This window comes from Xyrauchen texanus, chromosome 37 (assembly GCF_025860055.1).
Source record: "Xyrauchen texanus isolate HMW12.3.18 chromosome 37, RBS_HiC_50CHRs, whole genome shotgun sequence".
Taxonomy (NCBI): domain Eukaryota; kingdom Metazoa; phylum Chordata; class Actinopteri; order Cypriniformes; family Catostomidae; genus Xyrauchen; species Xyrauchen texanus.
Window position 1 is genome coordinate 12,758,343 of NC_068312.1, and position 15,713 is coordinate 12,774,055.

The 15,713-nt window shown below is 40.8% G+C and overlaps 1 protein-coding gene across 8 annotated transcripts; it reads left to right on the forward strand.

The window, feature by feature from the left end:
• Positions 1–230: 230 nt before the first annotated feature.
• Positions 231–14,065, forward strand: LOC127630914 (L-rhamnose-binding lectin CSL2-like). Of its 8 annotated transcripts, none has more exons than XM_052108781.1 (13): positions 231–378; positions 2,011–2,055; positions 7,780–7,824; positions 8,239–8,283; positions 8,381–8,510; positions 11,981–12,090; positions 12,174–12,218; positions 12,410–12,545; positions 12,678–12,793; positions 13,129–13,173; positions 13,362–13,500; positions 13,586–13,695; positions 13,847–14,065. In XM_052108781.1, coding segments are annotated over exons 1-13 (990 nt in total). In that variant the 5' UTR covers positions 231–356; the 3' UTR covers positions 13,849–14,065. The 8 variants fall into 8 exon arrangements, with proteins under 8 accessions (XP_051964741.1, XP_051964744.1, XP_051964743.1 ...); XM_052108777.1 differs by lacking the exon at positions 231–378 and adding an exon at positions 1,542–1,814; XM_052108784.1 differs by lacking the exon at positions 7,780–7,824.
• Positions 14,066–15,713: the final 1,648 nt, after the last annotated feature.

Here is a 15,713-nt window from a genome sequence, read left to right on the forward strand (position 1 = left end):
TTAATACAGTAATAAACATGGAGAAAACAAGTGTTTACAGACTTTATTTTTTGAACGTGTCACTAGTCATGCAAAACCTCACTGGTGTGATAATTCCAGTAGTACTCTCACTGGATTCAGATGTGCTGTGACAGTTAATTGTGAAACAGGAAGATTGCTGCACATCTCAAAGCTCACGTTAGATGTGTTCTACTTCCTCCTGTCTTTCCAAGTTCATTCTTCCAAGGTAGCTTGGCAAGACTGGTCTTCATAACAAGTCCACTCTCTGCATTCTTAGAATTGATAAAAACCTATTGATTTCCCAGCACAGATCAATTCAGGCAGCACTTCACTTTTGATTATTCTTGTAAGTAAACATGACTCGTCTGCTTTGTGTCGGTATGGCAGCCATTCTTTTCTTGTTATTTGCTTCTATTTCCTTTTCACTTTTGATGAAATCACTTGCTAATCTTTTCTGTGTAAAGTTACATCCAATTTTACAACTTTGTTGCTATGATGATGTAACGCTGTAAACCTTGTAATCCTGATAACGTTGTGAGTACATTGATAAAATGATAAGCTTCAAATTTCTGCCTTTAAACCCTCCAAATGTTTGACCCATTTAATTCTATTAATTAGTCTTCGAAAGGAATCAAAACTACTTCCCTTCCAACACTGCAGCAAATAGTTTGACATTAGTTGGAAGGAATGGATTGGTTACAATGGATGTGGAAAGTGGGCCTATTATAACTTCTGAAAAAGGCAATAGAGATTAATTTGTGAAATAGGCATGTACTAAAATTGTAAGTCTAAAATGTACACTTTTGATTTTCTTAAGCAGAATTAAGTCAGACGTTGTTTGAATATATTTGAGACAATATTAAATGCCCAAAGTGATTAAAATAAATGTAAACTGAGATATCCTTTGCCAGTGTTTGCAAGTCTTTTTTTATTTGTTTAAAATTCTTTCAAAATGATGTTACTCCATTAATATTTAGAATGTAGCATTTCCCCCCTAACATTATAGTAGTGTAGTACACTATCAAGAATTTATACATTTTGATTGTTTCAATACTAGTCAAAAATGACCCAAGGACAAAAAGAGGTGCAGTTTAAGAAAATAGGATGGATAATTCACTCATTTGAACAAACAAAACAAAATAAATTTTTTGAGTGCACTTCCACAAGGCCTAAAACTCTGATATCTATAGCATTCATGGGAGGGGAGGGATGGTGTGTACAACACATGATTTGTCCCTTTAGTTAATTTTACTCTCATATTATGTTTTAGCATCTAATTATGTTTTTTTATTGTTCAATAATTATTTCCTCTGTTTTATCAGAATTTAGTAGAATGAAATTGCTTGTTCAGGACAGTGTTTGCACAAGGCAGTTTTGTGCAAAGTTATGTCTATAAGTATATGTAATCAGTTCAATGGAAAGGAGGAGGCGAGAACCGACTTGACAATATAATAGAAATAATAGTTTTAATGACGCACGCACGCACGCACGCACGTACGCGCGCGCACACGCACACGCACACACACACGCACACACACACACGCACACGCACACGCACACACACGGACATGTCCATAAACGATATCCGCAGTCGGCCTTTATTCCTCTCGGAGTCTTGATTAGCCTGATAAGGGACCGGGTGTGTAGAATCACGACCAACTTCCTGGATTTTTATTTGATTGAAAGATCAGATACCAAACTGTATACATATGGATCAACTCAAATGATTCCAAAATCAGAAGTTACATTTCCAGCTTTGACAGCAACAGCTTCCAGCATCACCATGTTCTCTCTTAATGTTATATTACTTACAGGTAGGTTTTTTTTTTTTAAAAGAAGAAAAAAATACAATGCTCACATTAAACACTAATATAGTTCAAGTTTGAGATATTGTAACAGTACTGTTTGGATTTTGTTTTTCTGTTTAAAAAATTGTGGATTCAGAATTTGTCTAATGGTTAATATTTACATTTCACAGGTATTGAAAAACTGTCATTTGTTCTCTTTCAGTGCTACTTCTAAACTCCAGTGTGCTGATATCTGCTGACACTGCAGGTACTTCAGTTACTCAACCAAATTGATTTGACATGCTAAGAATCCTGAACACATTTAACTGTGTAAACTCTTCTGACTGAAAGGCATACTGTTATTATGGGTAAAATTACAACCAAAACTATAAAATGTGATGCAGTAACTTGGGTGTGAGCCGCTTTTTATATGGTTCATTAGTTTTGTTCAAGGCTAGATTAGCTAGATTTTTTCATTTGTAATTTCCGCTTCCTTCAAGCCAGGCACCGTGGTTCCTCTAAAACGATTCCAAAAGATCCTGGGGCATATGGCATCCTCCGCGGCGGCCGCGCCGCTGGGGTTGATGCATATGAGACCACTTCAGCACTGGCTCCAGACTCGAGTCCCGAGACGAGCATGGCGCCGTGGCACGCACAGTGTAAAAGTTACCACCGCCTGCCACCAAAACCTTCAAACCCTGGACAGTCCTCTGCTTTCTACGGGCAGGAGTACCCTTGCAGCAGGTGTCCCGACGCGTTCTGGTCACAACCGACGCCTCCAAACTGGGTTGGGGCGCCGTGTGCAACGGGCGCGCAGCCGCAGGCCGTTGGAACTGGGCCCCGCTGCGTTGGCACATCAACTGCCTAGAGCTGCTGGCTGTTTTCTTTGCCCTGAGGAAGTTTCTCCCGTTAATTCGAGACAAACATGTCCTAGTCAGGACAGACAGCACCACAGTGGTAGCCTACATAAATCGCGAAGGCGAGTACGCTCCCTCCACATGTCACAGCTCGCCCGTCGTCTCCTCCTTTAGAGTCAGCAGCGACTCAAGTCACTGCGCGCCACTCACATCCCGGCAACCTGGCGAATTCTTTCTCAGGGACGGGGCACACTCTGGCACCCGCACCCAGACCTCTGGAACCTCCATGTCTGGCCCCTGGATGGGATGTGGAAGATATAGCCGGTCTACCATCGACCATCATAGATACTATCAACCAAGCCAGAGCCCCTCCGCCAGGCATCTTTACGCCCTAAAATGGCGCTTGTTCAGCAAATTGGTGTTCTTCCCGGGCTGAAGACCCACAGAAGTGTGCGGTTAGGTCAGTGCTCGTGTTTCTACAGGAGAGGCTAGAGAGGAGGCTGTCCCCTCCACCCTTAAGGTGTATGTCGCCGCTATCGCGGCTCACCACGACTACGATAGACGGCAAGTCTCTAGGTAAGCACGACTTAATTATCAGGTTCCTAAAAGGTGCCCGGAGGCTAACTCCCTCCCGGCCTAACCTGTTTCCCTCCTGGGATCTCTCGATCATCCTCACGGGCCTTCAGAGACCCCCTTCGAGCCGCTAGATTCAGATGGACTCAGGGCCCTCTCTCTCAAGACCGCCCTGCTGATCGCGCTCGCCTCCATCAAGAGGGTCGGGGACCTGCAAGCGTTCTCTGTTAGCGACACTTGCCTGGAGTTCAGCTTGCCTGGAGTTCGGTCCGGCAGACACGTACGTGATCCTAAGACCGCTGACCGGGCTACGTGCCCAAGGTTCCTACCACGGCCTTCAGAGACCAGGTAGTGAACCTGCAAGCGCTGCCCGGGAGAAGGCAGACCCAGCCCTTTCGTTGCTGTGTCCGGTACGTGCTTTGCCTATCTATTTGGACCGCACGCAGAGCTCTAGACGTTCTGAGCAGCTCTTTGTCTGCTTTGGGGGACAGCAGAAAGGAACGCTGTCTCCAAGCAGAGGCTCACCCACTGGGTTGTCGACGCCATCTCACTGGCTTATCACACCCAGGCCGTGACCCCCCAACCCCGCGGGTCCGAGCTCACTCAACCAGGAGTGTTAGCGTCCTCATGGGCACTGGCCAGGGGCACCTCCCTAGCAGACATCTGCAGAGCAGCAGGGTGGGCAACACCCAACACTTTCGTGAGATTCTACAATCTCCGAATTGAGTCAGTATCGTCCCGTGTTTTCTCAGGTCCGAGCCCGTAGAACTCGGTAACACGCTGACGTTCTGGCCAGGTGAATCGCTTGCGCCTAGCGCCCTTTCCCTCAGCCGAGGTAAAATAGTGCGCCTTTCTGCCCAGGAGACCCCATCCTCGGGTCCCTGGTTGATTCCTCGCTAGCCCTTTTGGGTCCGCAGTTCAGCGGAGGAACTCGCCGACCCAAGCCACTACGGGTACCCAATCTACCCTGTACTGGAATAGGTGCTCCACAGGTAAGACCTCCTGTTCTGACTCCCCCTGTGTGTCATTCCGCAGTACTGTCCCCTCACGAGCGGACCCCCGTGTCTCCCTTAGGCAGTTACAGCTGCCTCGGTCGCCGTGCTGTACGCTTCCCCCCTCTACGAGGCTGGATCTACCACTGCACTAACTTTTTCACATAGGTCCTAAACAGGCCATGTGATGTATTTGCCACTCTTTGCCTCCCCTGCAGGGTAGGTGTGGACTCCGCAGTGTCTTCTCCCCCTGAAAGAATAGGAAACGGGGTATGACCCCCTTCCCTTAATGCATGTAAGGGCCCCGGCCGTAGTTGCTCTATGCGAGAAACATAGAGAAAAAAGAGGCCCAGCCAGGCTTGGCCCGTTCCCAGGTTGGCAGCCATCACCTTGTTACCCCCTCCAGGGTAACCAGGCTTTAATGGGGCATTGGGGAAGGGTACGTGCAGCCTGATACAGCTGGTCACCTTTGCACGTTAGAAATACTTGCCCGCTCCTGTATCAGCAGTTCAAGTACACTGCTCAGTGCATGGCACTTTTAAAAGTGGACCCCTAGTGTCGCTTCTCTGACACAACGTGGAGAGAGAAGGGGAACGTCTAGGTTACGTATGTAACCTCCGTTCCCCGATGGAGGGAACGAGACGTTGTGTCTTCCCCGCCACGTCGCTGAGCCGAGCCACTGTTGTGGCTGGACCATTTCCGGCTCCTCAGAAAAATCCTGTATGAACTCCCGTATTCGCCACGCTTAAATACCCGTATGTCCGCGGGCGGGATATTCAAATACTGTCTGCCAACTTCTCATTGGCCTTTTTTCATAAGACAGAGGTATATATCGGCGCTAAAGAGAGACCCCTAGTGTCGCTTCTCTGACACAACGTCTCGTTCCCTCCATCGGGGAACGGAGGTTACATACGTAACCTAGACGATTTGGTCTGTTATGTTTGGAGACACAACCAAAAAAAACTTTACATTTGAAATAAATAAAAAATGGTCTCAATGTCAAATTTATCCGCTCACTGCCTCATCTGGGCTGCTTCTAGGATGCTACATCTTGCGGCTCACGATGCAATATAAAGGCTGTAATTTGTTAATATAGGTGCAGAAATAAAATGTGCTGCTCATGGACCATGAGTTTGAATCAGTCCTAGGGTTTGGTAACCCATGACACGTGTGCCACCATTGACACCAGAGGTGTTTCCAGCATTGAAGGACATCCGGGGCTTAGCCCAGACAATTTTATTTTCACACTAGCAACCACTTCTCTGTCGTCCAAAGCTGGTGAGAGGGTATTCTTTGAGTTTTCTCTGGCTGGGCCTGTTTCTACAGTTCCTAAATCTTCCACTCTAGTACTATCCTCAACATCCTCTCTCCTCCCTGAATCATCTGTGATGCAAAAGAACAGATACAGCCCATAACGCATTGCAAATCAGCTTCAAACATCTAATTCATCAAGTGCTACATATTTCAAATTGTAGACCAATACCATTGAAAAAAATGTATTGGGAAGAGCAGATCAGTGGGATTGCCCTAAGATCTATCATGATTCTTGAATTTTCATGTACATTAATTTTAATACAGTAATAAACATGGAGAAAACAAGTGTTTACAGACTTTATTTTTTGAACGTGTCACTAGTCATGCAAAACCTCACTGGTGTGATAATTCCAGTAGTACTCTCACTGGATTCAGATGTGCTGTGACAGTTAATTGTGAAACAGGAAGATTGCTGCACATCTCAAAGCTCACGTTAGATGTGTTCTACTTCCTCCTGTCTTTCCAAGTTCATTCTTCCAAGGTAGCTTGGCAAGACTGGTCTTCATAACAAGTCCACTCTCTGCATTCTTAGAATTGATAAAAACCTATTGATTTCCCAGCACAGATCAATTCAGGCAGCACTTCACTTTTGATGATTCTTGCAAGTAAACATGACTCGTCTGCTTTGTGTCGGTATGGCAGCCATTCTTTTCTTGTTATTTGCTTCTATTTCCTTTTCACTTTTGATGAAATCACTTGCTAATCTTTTCTGTGTAAAGTTACATCCAATTTTACAACTTTGTTGCTATGATGATGTAACGCTGTAAACCTTGTAATCCTGATAACGTTGTGAGTACATTGATAAAATGATAAGCTTCAAATTTCTGCCTTTAAACCCTCCAAATGTTTGACCCATTTAATTCTATTAATTAGTCTTCGAAAGGAATCAAAACTACTTCCCTTCCAACACTGCAGCAAATAGTTTGACATTAGTTGGAAGGAATGGATTAGTTACAATGGATGTGGAAAGTGGGCCTATTATAACTTCTGAAAAAGGCAATAGAGATTAATTTGTGAAATAGGCATGTACTAAAATTGTAAGTCTAAAATGTACACTTTTGATTTTCTTAAGCAGAATTAAGTCAGACGTTGTTTGAATATATTTGAGACAATATTAAATGCCCAAAGTGATTAAAATAAATGTAAACTGAGATATCCTTTGCCAGTGTTTGCAAGTCTTTTTTTATTTGTTTAAAATTCTTTCAAAATGATGTTACTCCATTAATATTTAGAATGTAGCATTTCCCCCCTAACATTATAGTAGTGTAGTACACTATCAAGAATTTATACATTTTGATTGTTTCAATACTAGTCAAAAATGACCCAAGGACAAAAAGAGGTGCAGTTTAAGAAAATAGGATGGATAATTCACTCATTTGAACAAACAAAACAAAATAAATTTTTTGAGTGCACTTCCACAAGGCCTAAAACTCTGATGTCTATAGCATTCATGGGAGGGAGGGATGGTGTGTACAACACATGATTTGTCCCTTTAGTTAATTTTACTCTCATATTATGTTTTAGCATCTAATTATGTTTTTTTATTGTTCAATAATTATTTCCTCTGTTTTATCAGAATTTAGTAGAATGAAATTGCTTGTTCAGGACAGTGTTTGCACAAGGCAGTTTTGTGCAAAGTTATGTCTATAAGTATATGTAATCAGTTCAATGGAAAGGAGGAGGCGAGAACCGACTTGACAATATAATAGAAATAATAGTTTTAATGACGCACGCACGCACGTACGCGCGCGCACACGCACACACACACGCACACACACACACGCACACGCACACACACACACACACGGACATGTCCATAAACGATATCCGCTGTCGGCCTTTATTCCTCTCGGAGTCTTGATTAGCCTGATAAGGGACCGGGTGTGTAGAATCACGACCAACTTCCTGGATTTGTATTTGATTGAAAGATCAGATACCAAACTGTATACATATGGATCAACTCAAATGATTCCAAAATCAGAAGTTACATTTCCAGCTTTGACAGCAACAGCTTCCAGCATCACCATGTTCTCTCTTAATGTTATATTACTTACAGGTAGGTTTTTTTTTTTTTTTTAAAAGAAGAAAAAAATACAATGCTCACATTAAACACTAATATAGTTCAAGTTTGAGATATTGTAACAGTACTGTTTGGATTTTGTTTTTCTGTTTAAAAAATTGTGGATTCAGAATTTGTCTAATGGTTAATATTTACATTTCACAGGTATTGAAAAACTGTCATTTGTTCTCTTTCAGTGCTACTTCTAAACTCCAGTGTGCTGATATCTGCTGACACTGCAGGTACTTCAGTTACTCAACCAAATTGATTTGACATGCTAAGAATCCTGAACACATTTAACTGTGTAAACTCTTCTGACTGAAAGGCATACTGTTATTATGGGTAAAATTACAACCAAAACTATAAAATGTGATGCAGTAACTTGGGTGTGAGCCGCTTTTTATATGGTTCATTAGTTTTGTTCAAGGCTAGATTAGCTAGATTTTTTCATTTGTAATTTCCCTTCCTATTATTTTAGTCTCCTACAACAATCAAGTCAGATTTTTTTTTCTTCAAGTAATCTAAAAGTACCCCCAAAAAAAAGATCAGAAGAATTGCCCAGTATTTTGCACCGTTGCGCTATTCCTGTATAGTATCATGTCACCTTGTTACAAATGAGAAATAATCCCTTAAAGCTGAAATCTTTTACTTTCCAGAGACAGCAATTGCGTGTGATGGGGATGTCCAGCGTCTACAATGCTGTAAGATGTTGGTTTGTTAAAGATTCAATAGCAACAAAACAAATTAAGTCAAAATAACCCAAAATAACCCTTACTCTTATGCTTTTGTTATATTCAGATGTTGGTGTGATCCGTGTACAGTCTGCAACGTTTGGCCGCACAAGTAGCCAAATTTGTAGCGTTGGTCAACCAGTGAGTCAAACATCAAATATTAAGTGTTCCATGGACATTTCTATCATCTCGAAGCGGTAAAGATCTTCTTTAAATGATATAACTATATTATCTAACACACCATACTGTATATAATACAACATCTGTTCCCAATTACATGGTTTTCATAGCAACTTCAGATCATAGACAATCCCGTGGACTGCCTCTAAAAAGCCAATTTTGTTTCTTTATTTTTCCGATGGTCAAATTTTTACGTTTACATTTATTCATTTGGCAGACGCTTTTATCCAAAGCGACTTACAAAAGAGGAAAACATAAGCGAATCATCTTAAGGAGATATTGGTACGAAAAGTGCCATACTACAAAGTTTCACTATCATCAGAAAAGTATACAAAATAGATTTAAGCGCAACAAGAAATGTAAATAATATATATATATATTTTTTTAAGTGACCGGCTAAGTGCCTTTTGGAAAATATGTGTTTTTAGCTGTTTTTTTAAAGATGGAGAGCGAGTTGGCTTCCCGGATTGAGTTGGGAAGGTCATTCCACCACCGTGGTATGATGAAACTGAAAGTCTGGGAAAGTGTTTTGGTGCATCTTTTGTTTTGGTATGACAAAGTGACGTTCCTTAGCCGACCGCAGGCTTCTGGTGGGAACGTAGCTCTGCATAAATGTTTTTAGGTATGCTGGAGCAGACTCAGTGACCGTTTTGTATGCCAGCATCAGGGCCTTGAATTTAGTACGTGCATGAACCGGCAGCCAGTGGAGAGAGACAAAGAGTGGTGTAACATGTGCTCTCTTAGGTTCATTAAAGACCAAACGTGCTGCTGCATTCTGGATCATTTGGAGAGGTCTAATAACACATGCAGGAAGGCCTGCAATGAGAGCGTTACAGTAGTCCAGTCTAGTTATGACAAGGGACTGAACGAGCAGTTGTGTGGTATGTACAGAGAGAAAAGGTCTTATCTTCCTGATATTGTGTAAATGTACATGATCTTGCAGTCTTTGAGAGGTGGTTTGTGAAATTTAGCTCATCAATGGTTACCCCTAGATTTCTGACCATTTTGGAAGGCGAAACTGTAGTTGGACCCAGCTGCACGGTGATGTTGTGTTCAACAGCCGGGTTGGCTGGAAAGACAAGGAGTTCGGTCTTGGCTGGGTTGAGTTGCAGGTGGTGTTCCTTCATCCAGGCTGAGATGGCTGCCAGACAGGCAGCAATTCGAGCGGTCACTGTGGTGTCGTTGGGCTGGAAAGACAAGTAGAGTTGCGTGTCATCAGCTTAGCAGTGGTAAGAGAAACCATGTGACTGAATGATGGGTCCCAGTGATGTTGTGTATATGGAGAAGTGAAGTGGCCCAAGCACTGATCCCTGAGGTACCCCAGTAAGTAACTGATGTGGCTTGGATACCTCCCCTCTCCATGCTACCTCAAAGGACCTTTCTGAGAGATAGGAGTTGAACCAGCCAAGCACAGTTCCAGCGATGCCCAGTTTAGAGAGGGTGGAGAGTAGGATCTGATGGTTGACTGTGTCAAAGGCAGCAGAAAGGTCCAGCAGAATCAGAACGGATGATCTGGAATCCGCTTTTGCCTGTCTCAGCGAATCCGTGACAGACAGCAGGGCAGTCTCAGTGGAGTTTCCACTTTTGAAGCCTGACTGATTGTCATCCAGCAGCTTATTCTGTTGATCAATTAGGTAACCATTTGCATAACAGTGCTTGTGTTACACATATTACACATGACCAGAGTTCATTACAGTAACAATAACATTACATACAGCATATCATTATTTGAGCGTTATATGGGTGTATTTACTTTGCACTACAAAAGTACTACCTGAATGTGGTGTTTTTGGGTGGCCTCTGGGTGCTCACAAGATGTGTAAGGTCCTCCAAAGAATTAAGGTTATGTAGGGCCAATCTGATTCATAGCATACAAAGCGAACATACTCTGGCACCACTGATCAAACATTTTATGGATTTACACATTTTTATGTACATATGGGCCTGTATTCATTCTGTGGAATGTATATTATGGATTATATTTCATTTAAATGTAAAATAAGTGACAGACACTCACCTAAAGGATTATTAGGAACACCTGTTCAATTTCTCATTAATGCAATTATCTAATCAACCAATCACATGGCAGTTGCTTCAATGCATTTAGGGGTGTGGTCCTGGTCAAGACAATCTCCTGAACTCCAAACTGAATGTCAGAATGGGAAAGAAAGGTGATTTAAGCAATTTTGAGTGTGGCATGGTTGTTGGTGCCAGACGGGCCAGTCTGAGTATTTCACAATCTGCTCAGTTACTGGGATTTTCACGCACAACCATTTCTAGGGTTTACATAGAATGGTGTGAAAAGGGAAAAACATCCAGTATGCGGCAGTCCTGTGGGCGAAAATGCCTTGTTGATGCTAGAGGTCAGAGGAGAATGGGCCGACTGATTCAAGCTGATAGAAGAGCAACTTTGCCTGAAATAACCACTCGTTACAACCGAGGTATGCAGCAAAGCATTTGTGAAGCCACAACACGCACAACCTTGAGGCGGATGGGCTACAACAGCAGAAGACCCCACCGGGTACCACTCATCTCCACTACAAATAGGAAAAAGAGGCTACAATTTGCAAGAGCTCACCAAAATTGGACCGTTGAAGACTGGAAAAATGTTGCCTGGTCTGATGAGTCTCGATTTCTGTTGAGACATTCAGATGGTAGAGTCAGAATTTGTGGTGTAATGGTGTGGGGGATGTTTTCTTGGCACACTTTAGGCCCCTTAGTGCCAATTGGGCATCGTTTAAATGCCACGGCCTACCTGAGCATTGTTTCTGACCATGTCCATCCCTATATGGCCACCATGTACCCATCCTCTGATGGCTACTTCCAGCAGGATAATGCACCATGTCACAAAGCTTGAATCATTTCAAATTAGTTTCTTGAACATGACAATGAGTTCACTGTACTAAAATGGCCCCCACAGTCACCAGATCTCAACCCAATAGAGCATCTTTGGGATGTGGTGGAACGGGAGCTTCGTGCCCTGGATGTGCATCCCACAAATCTCCATCAACTGCAAGATGCTATCCTATCAATATGGGCCAACAATTCTAAAGAATGCTTTCAGCACCTTGTTGAATCAATGCCACGTAGAATTGAGGCAGTTCTGAAGGCGAAAGGGGGTCAAACACAGTATTAGTATGGTGTTCCTAATAATCCTTTAGGTGAGTGTATATTGAGGCTGATAGGTCATTTCAGTAAGTATTTTTTTTTAGAAACAAAATGGCGAAGAAAGTCACCACTTGGTATACATAGCAGTTGCTATATTCTGCTTTGTTTTCCATTTCTGTACTGTACATTTAAATAATTTATTCCACAGTGGTCGATCTCGGTGTGAAAAACTTCTCTTCCTGTCTAAGTGGCTGGGTCTGCAGAATAAGCTACATATACAGACCAGATCTTTTGCCATTTAGTCAAAGGTCTGGATATGTGGGACTAGCCTTTCATAAAGAGAAGAAACTGTTAATGCATCTTGTTGGTCTTTAAACAGGTGTAATGGACTGAGAGAGTGTGAGATAAACACTCAAGGACTCACTGCAGCAGATCCTTGTTATGGAACCTACAAGTACTACACTACAAACTACATTTGCGTCCCAGCAAGTGAGCTCTCTTCTCTTCCCCTTTTTGGCAGTATCCTGATCATTGTAAATGTCTACATGACTGTCACTGTCCTCTTTTTACAGAAACCAGTGTCACTTGTAATGGAGGATACAGTTACTTGTATTGTGGTGAGTACAGAAACATTTCCCACGATTAAGCTAATTTCATCCACATCGTATCTGTTGTACCCAGTGAGGAAATGTTATGTAATGACTAACTCTAGTTCAAACTGTGATCAAACCAACAGGGTTGTCCTAGCGAGATGGCGTACATTTATTATTGGTTGTCAAATTTAGTAATCTTTTTTGTCTCCATGTAGAATACGGTAGAATTCAGATAAATACTGCAAACTATGGACGTACTGACAAAATCACCTGCTCTGAAGGACGTCCATCTAGTCAGACCCAAAACACCAACTGCTATTCTCCAAATGCACTCTCTCCTGTTGCAAAAAGGTGGTTCAGATACATTTCCTTGTTCATATTCATGCTAACCTGTGAACTCATTGCAGCAGGTTTCATTTTGCTGTACCCCATTATCTTTAGAAATGGCTAATGTAACCATTTTACATTTTTTTTCATGTAAAGATGCAATGGGCAGAGAAGTTGTGAGGTGTTTGCGACACATACAGTCTTTACAGATCCCTGCTTTGGCACCTACAAGTACCTCACAGTTTCCTATTTTTGCCTCCCACCTGCAATCCGTGAGTATTCATTAACCAGTCTGCCATCAAATTCATTAATTATCCAGGCAATGTGTTTATGATGTGATTTTATTCGATTCTAAAAACAAGAACTTCACAATGTTTAATGTGACAAGCACAATACAACACAAGTGAAAGCTTAAAATACATGTTTGGTTTATTATTTCTCACCGGCAAAGAACCGTAATAAACCACAGTTGCCACCAGACATGCTTTTAAAGACATGATAACAGCATTTAAATGGCAAACACAAAACAAACTTATTATAAACCAGTTTCATTAAAAGATAACAACATTTACTTTTAGAATTTCTTTATAACATCTGTTTTCTGTAGGTTCAACTCTGATCTGTGAACACCAAAATCAGACTCTGAGATGTGGTGTGTATCCTGTTTTTTACTTTTTGTTTTTAATTTCATATGAAATATAATGTATAATATATCTGAAATATCTGCTTTTGAAAAAAGCTAAAATATAATCAAAGATCATAGTACATCAGATCTTTTTTGCATTCAGTAGATATCAAATGTGAGATGTCTAATGTTTGAAGTTGAATTGTTGTTCTCAGAGGAAGGGACTCGTATTCACATTGACAGCGCTAACTATGGCCGAACTGACAGCAGCACGTGCTCTGCTGGACGACCTGCAACTCAGCTTGTCAAAACGGACTGCTATGCTGAAAATTCACTGGCAATAGTTGCTAAGGAGTCAGTTTGTACATGAAAAAACTTGTCCTGAATAATTCAACCCGTTTGCTAAGGTTTAATTCATGAATTGACTTTTATGTTGTAGATGTGAAGACAAAGATAGCTGCTCCATACAGGCCTCCAATGAAGTCTTTTTGGATCCATGTAATGGCACATTCAAGTACCTGTACATCACATACTCCTGTGCGGCTGTCTGTGAGTATTACTGTCAAAGAACAAAGATGATTGCTCACTCATTTCTTCATCACATTTGTTTTCGTTTATTTCTACTCGTGAAATCATGCATTAGTCTAGATTGCTGATAGTGTATTACTGTGTTGATGAAGATAACTTTCATATTTTACAGAATACAGCAGCTGATTTCGGAGATCAGGCTGTGATTTTGTGGATTTTAGTCTCTCCAATTCTCCATCAACCTCTCCATTTCCTCTGTGCTCATTGATTGGTAAACATGAGATTAAAGTGAATTAGCCAAATCTAAATCTGTGTTAATGTCTTTGGACATAAAAAAGCTTATGGCTTATAAAATGTATCGCTTTTTTTTTTCATTGCAATAAATTCTTTGAAAATATTTGTATGTTTTATTTGCATTTATACATACAGGGAGACAAACAAGAAATTAGCTAAAGTGAAGAAAATTACAAACGTAAAAAAAATAAAAAGAGAATACATAAGTAAATAAGAGGGAACAGAAAGAGAGCTAAACAAGAGATTGATGAGTACAAATAAAGAACGGCAATATATGTGCAGCAAATAAATGGATACATTTTCAAAAGATAAGAGGGGAAAGGTAAGAGACTAACAGTGAATAAAAAATAATATATATATACTTTGTACTTGAGTTAATAGCAGTTTTTACACTGAAGGCATCGGGACAATAAATGATGGCAATGTTCTTTAGTGGTTTGCAGTGAAACTGCAGGTGTGTGTATGGGAGGATGAAGGAAAACAGGCAAAATAAATCCAATTCATTTTTCACTGTTTTGTGCATGATATGGGCATGAGATCTGTGGTATTTCCTCTTGAAACAGGAAGTTTGTGTGGGACACATCAAAGGCTTAAACAATATAAAATTAAAAATAGGCCAGTAGTTTTTGGTTTACTGCTCAGTGATAAACCATGCTTTGTTACTTGCTAGTTACAGGCAGCATTAGGGGGAGGAACATTCTCATTCTAGACCATGAACAATATTTTTGGTCCGCTTTCTTGGAAAGGCTTAGGATGATTCTAAGGGCCTGGACAGACCATCAGGGTCATCAGAACTCCCCAAAATTTCCTGCTCGCTTTTACTTTGAAGATCTATGGAGAGTGTTAAACATCTCATAAGGACAGAAATGACATTATAAATAGCGCTGATGAGGAAAAGACGAGAAAACAAATGTGTGTGGCGTTACTGTAGAACAACAACTGTTGTAACGGATGATTTGACCAAAATATTATAGATTCGTATTAAAACTATAAAAGGGGAAGGAGAAACTACATTTTATTATAACAAAGGCCATTTTAATCATAGATTTTAAATGTTTAGACTCCTTTTTAAAAAGAAAATATTATTGTTTGTTTTATAGAAACCTAGTTAAGTTAATCTATTTAATAATGATGATCCATGGTCAAACCTTCTTAGAAATAAAATAAAATCAAGAGCTATAAAGTCGGGACCTCTTTGAATTATGGGCCAATACAAGATTTTCACTAGATCTGTTCTATTCTAATGCTCTTGCTGGGGAAAATCTTGGTTTTGTTTTCAATCAGATATGTCTAGTCAAAGAGAAGACCCAGGTGAAATCTTATTTTTTTCAAAGTAAATGAACTCTAGAAACTCTTTTTCTAGAAGTAATTTAAATTTTGAAATAGTTTATATCTATTAAATTCTGAAAAATTCAGAGCAGGCACCAATGCATTTACACCGAAATGAAAATGGCATAAATAATCAGATTAATGTATTCATATAGAAATATAAAATTAATTAAAATATGAAATTATACTTTAAACTAAATGATGTAATATAACCTCTATCACGACAAAAACTGAGGCGGGTTAGAGCAGCCTTCATTTAGACTGGCTAAGGGGTGGAAAGTACTGAAAAATCACTCAAGTAGAAGTACTGTTACTTCCCAAAAAATGTAGTATGAGTAAAATTAGCTGTCCTAAAAACTACTCAAGAGTAAAACAGTAGCTCATTTAAAAGTACTCATGAGTAGTGAGTGAGTACT

Bases quoted from the DNA above. Each gene is read 5' to 3' on its own strand.
- LOC127630914 (XM_052108777.1), top strand. From the start codon at position 1,724: ATGATTCCAAAATCAGAAGTTACATTTCCAGCTTTGACAGCAACAGCT. The intron at 8,511-11,980 runs GTAAAGATCTTC...GTCTTTAAACAG, and splicing joins ATTTCTATCATCTCGAAGCG to GTGTAATGGACTGAGAGAGT. The intron at 12,219-12,409 runs GTGAGTACAGAA...GTCTCCATGTAG, and splicing joins ATACAGTTACTTGTATTGTG to AATACGGTAGAATTCAGATA.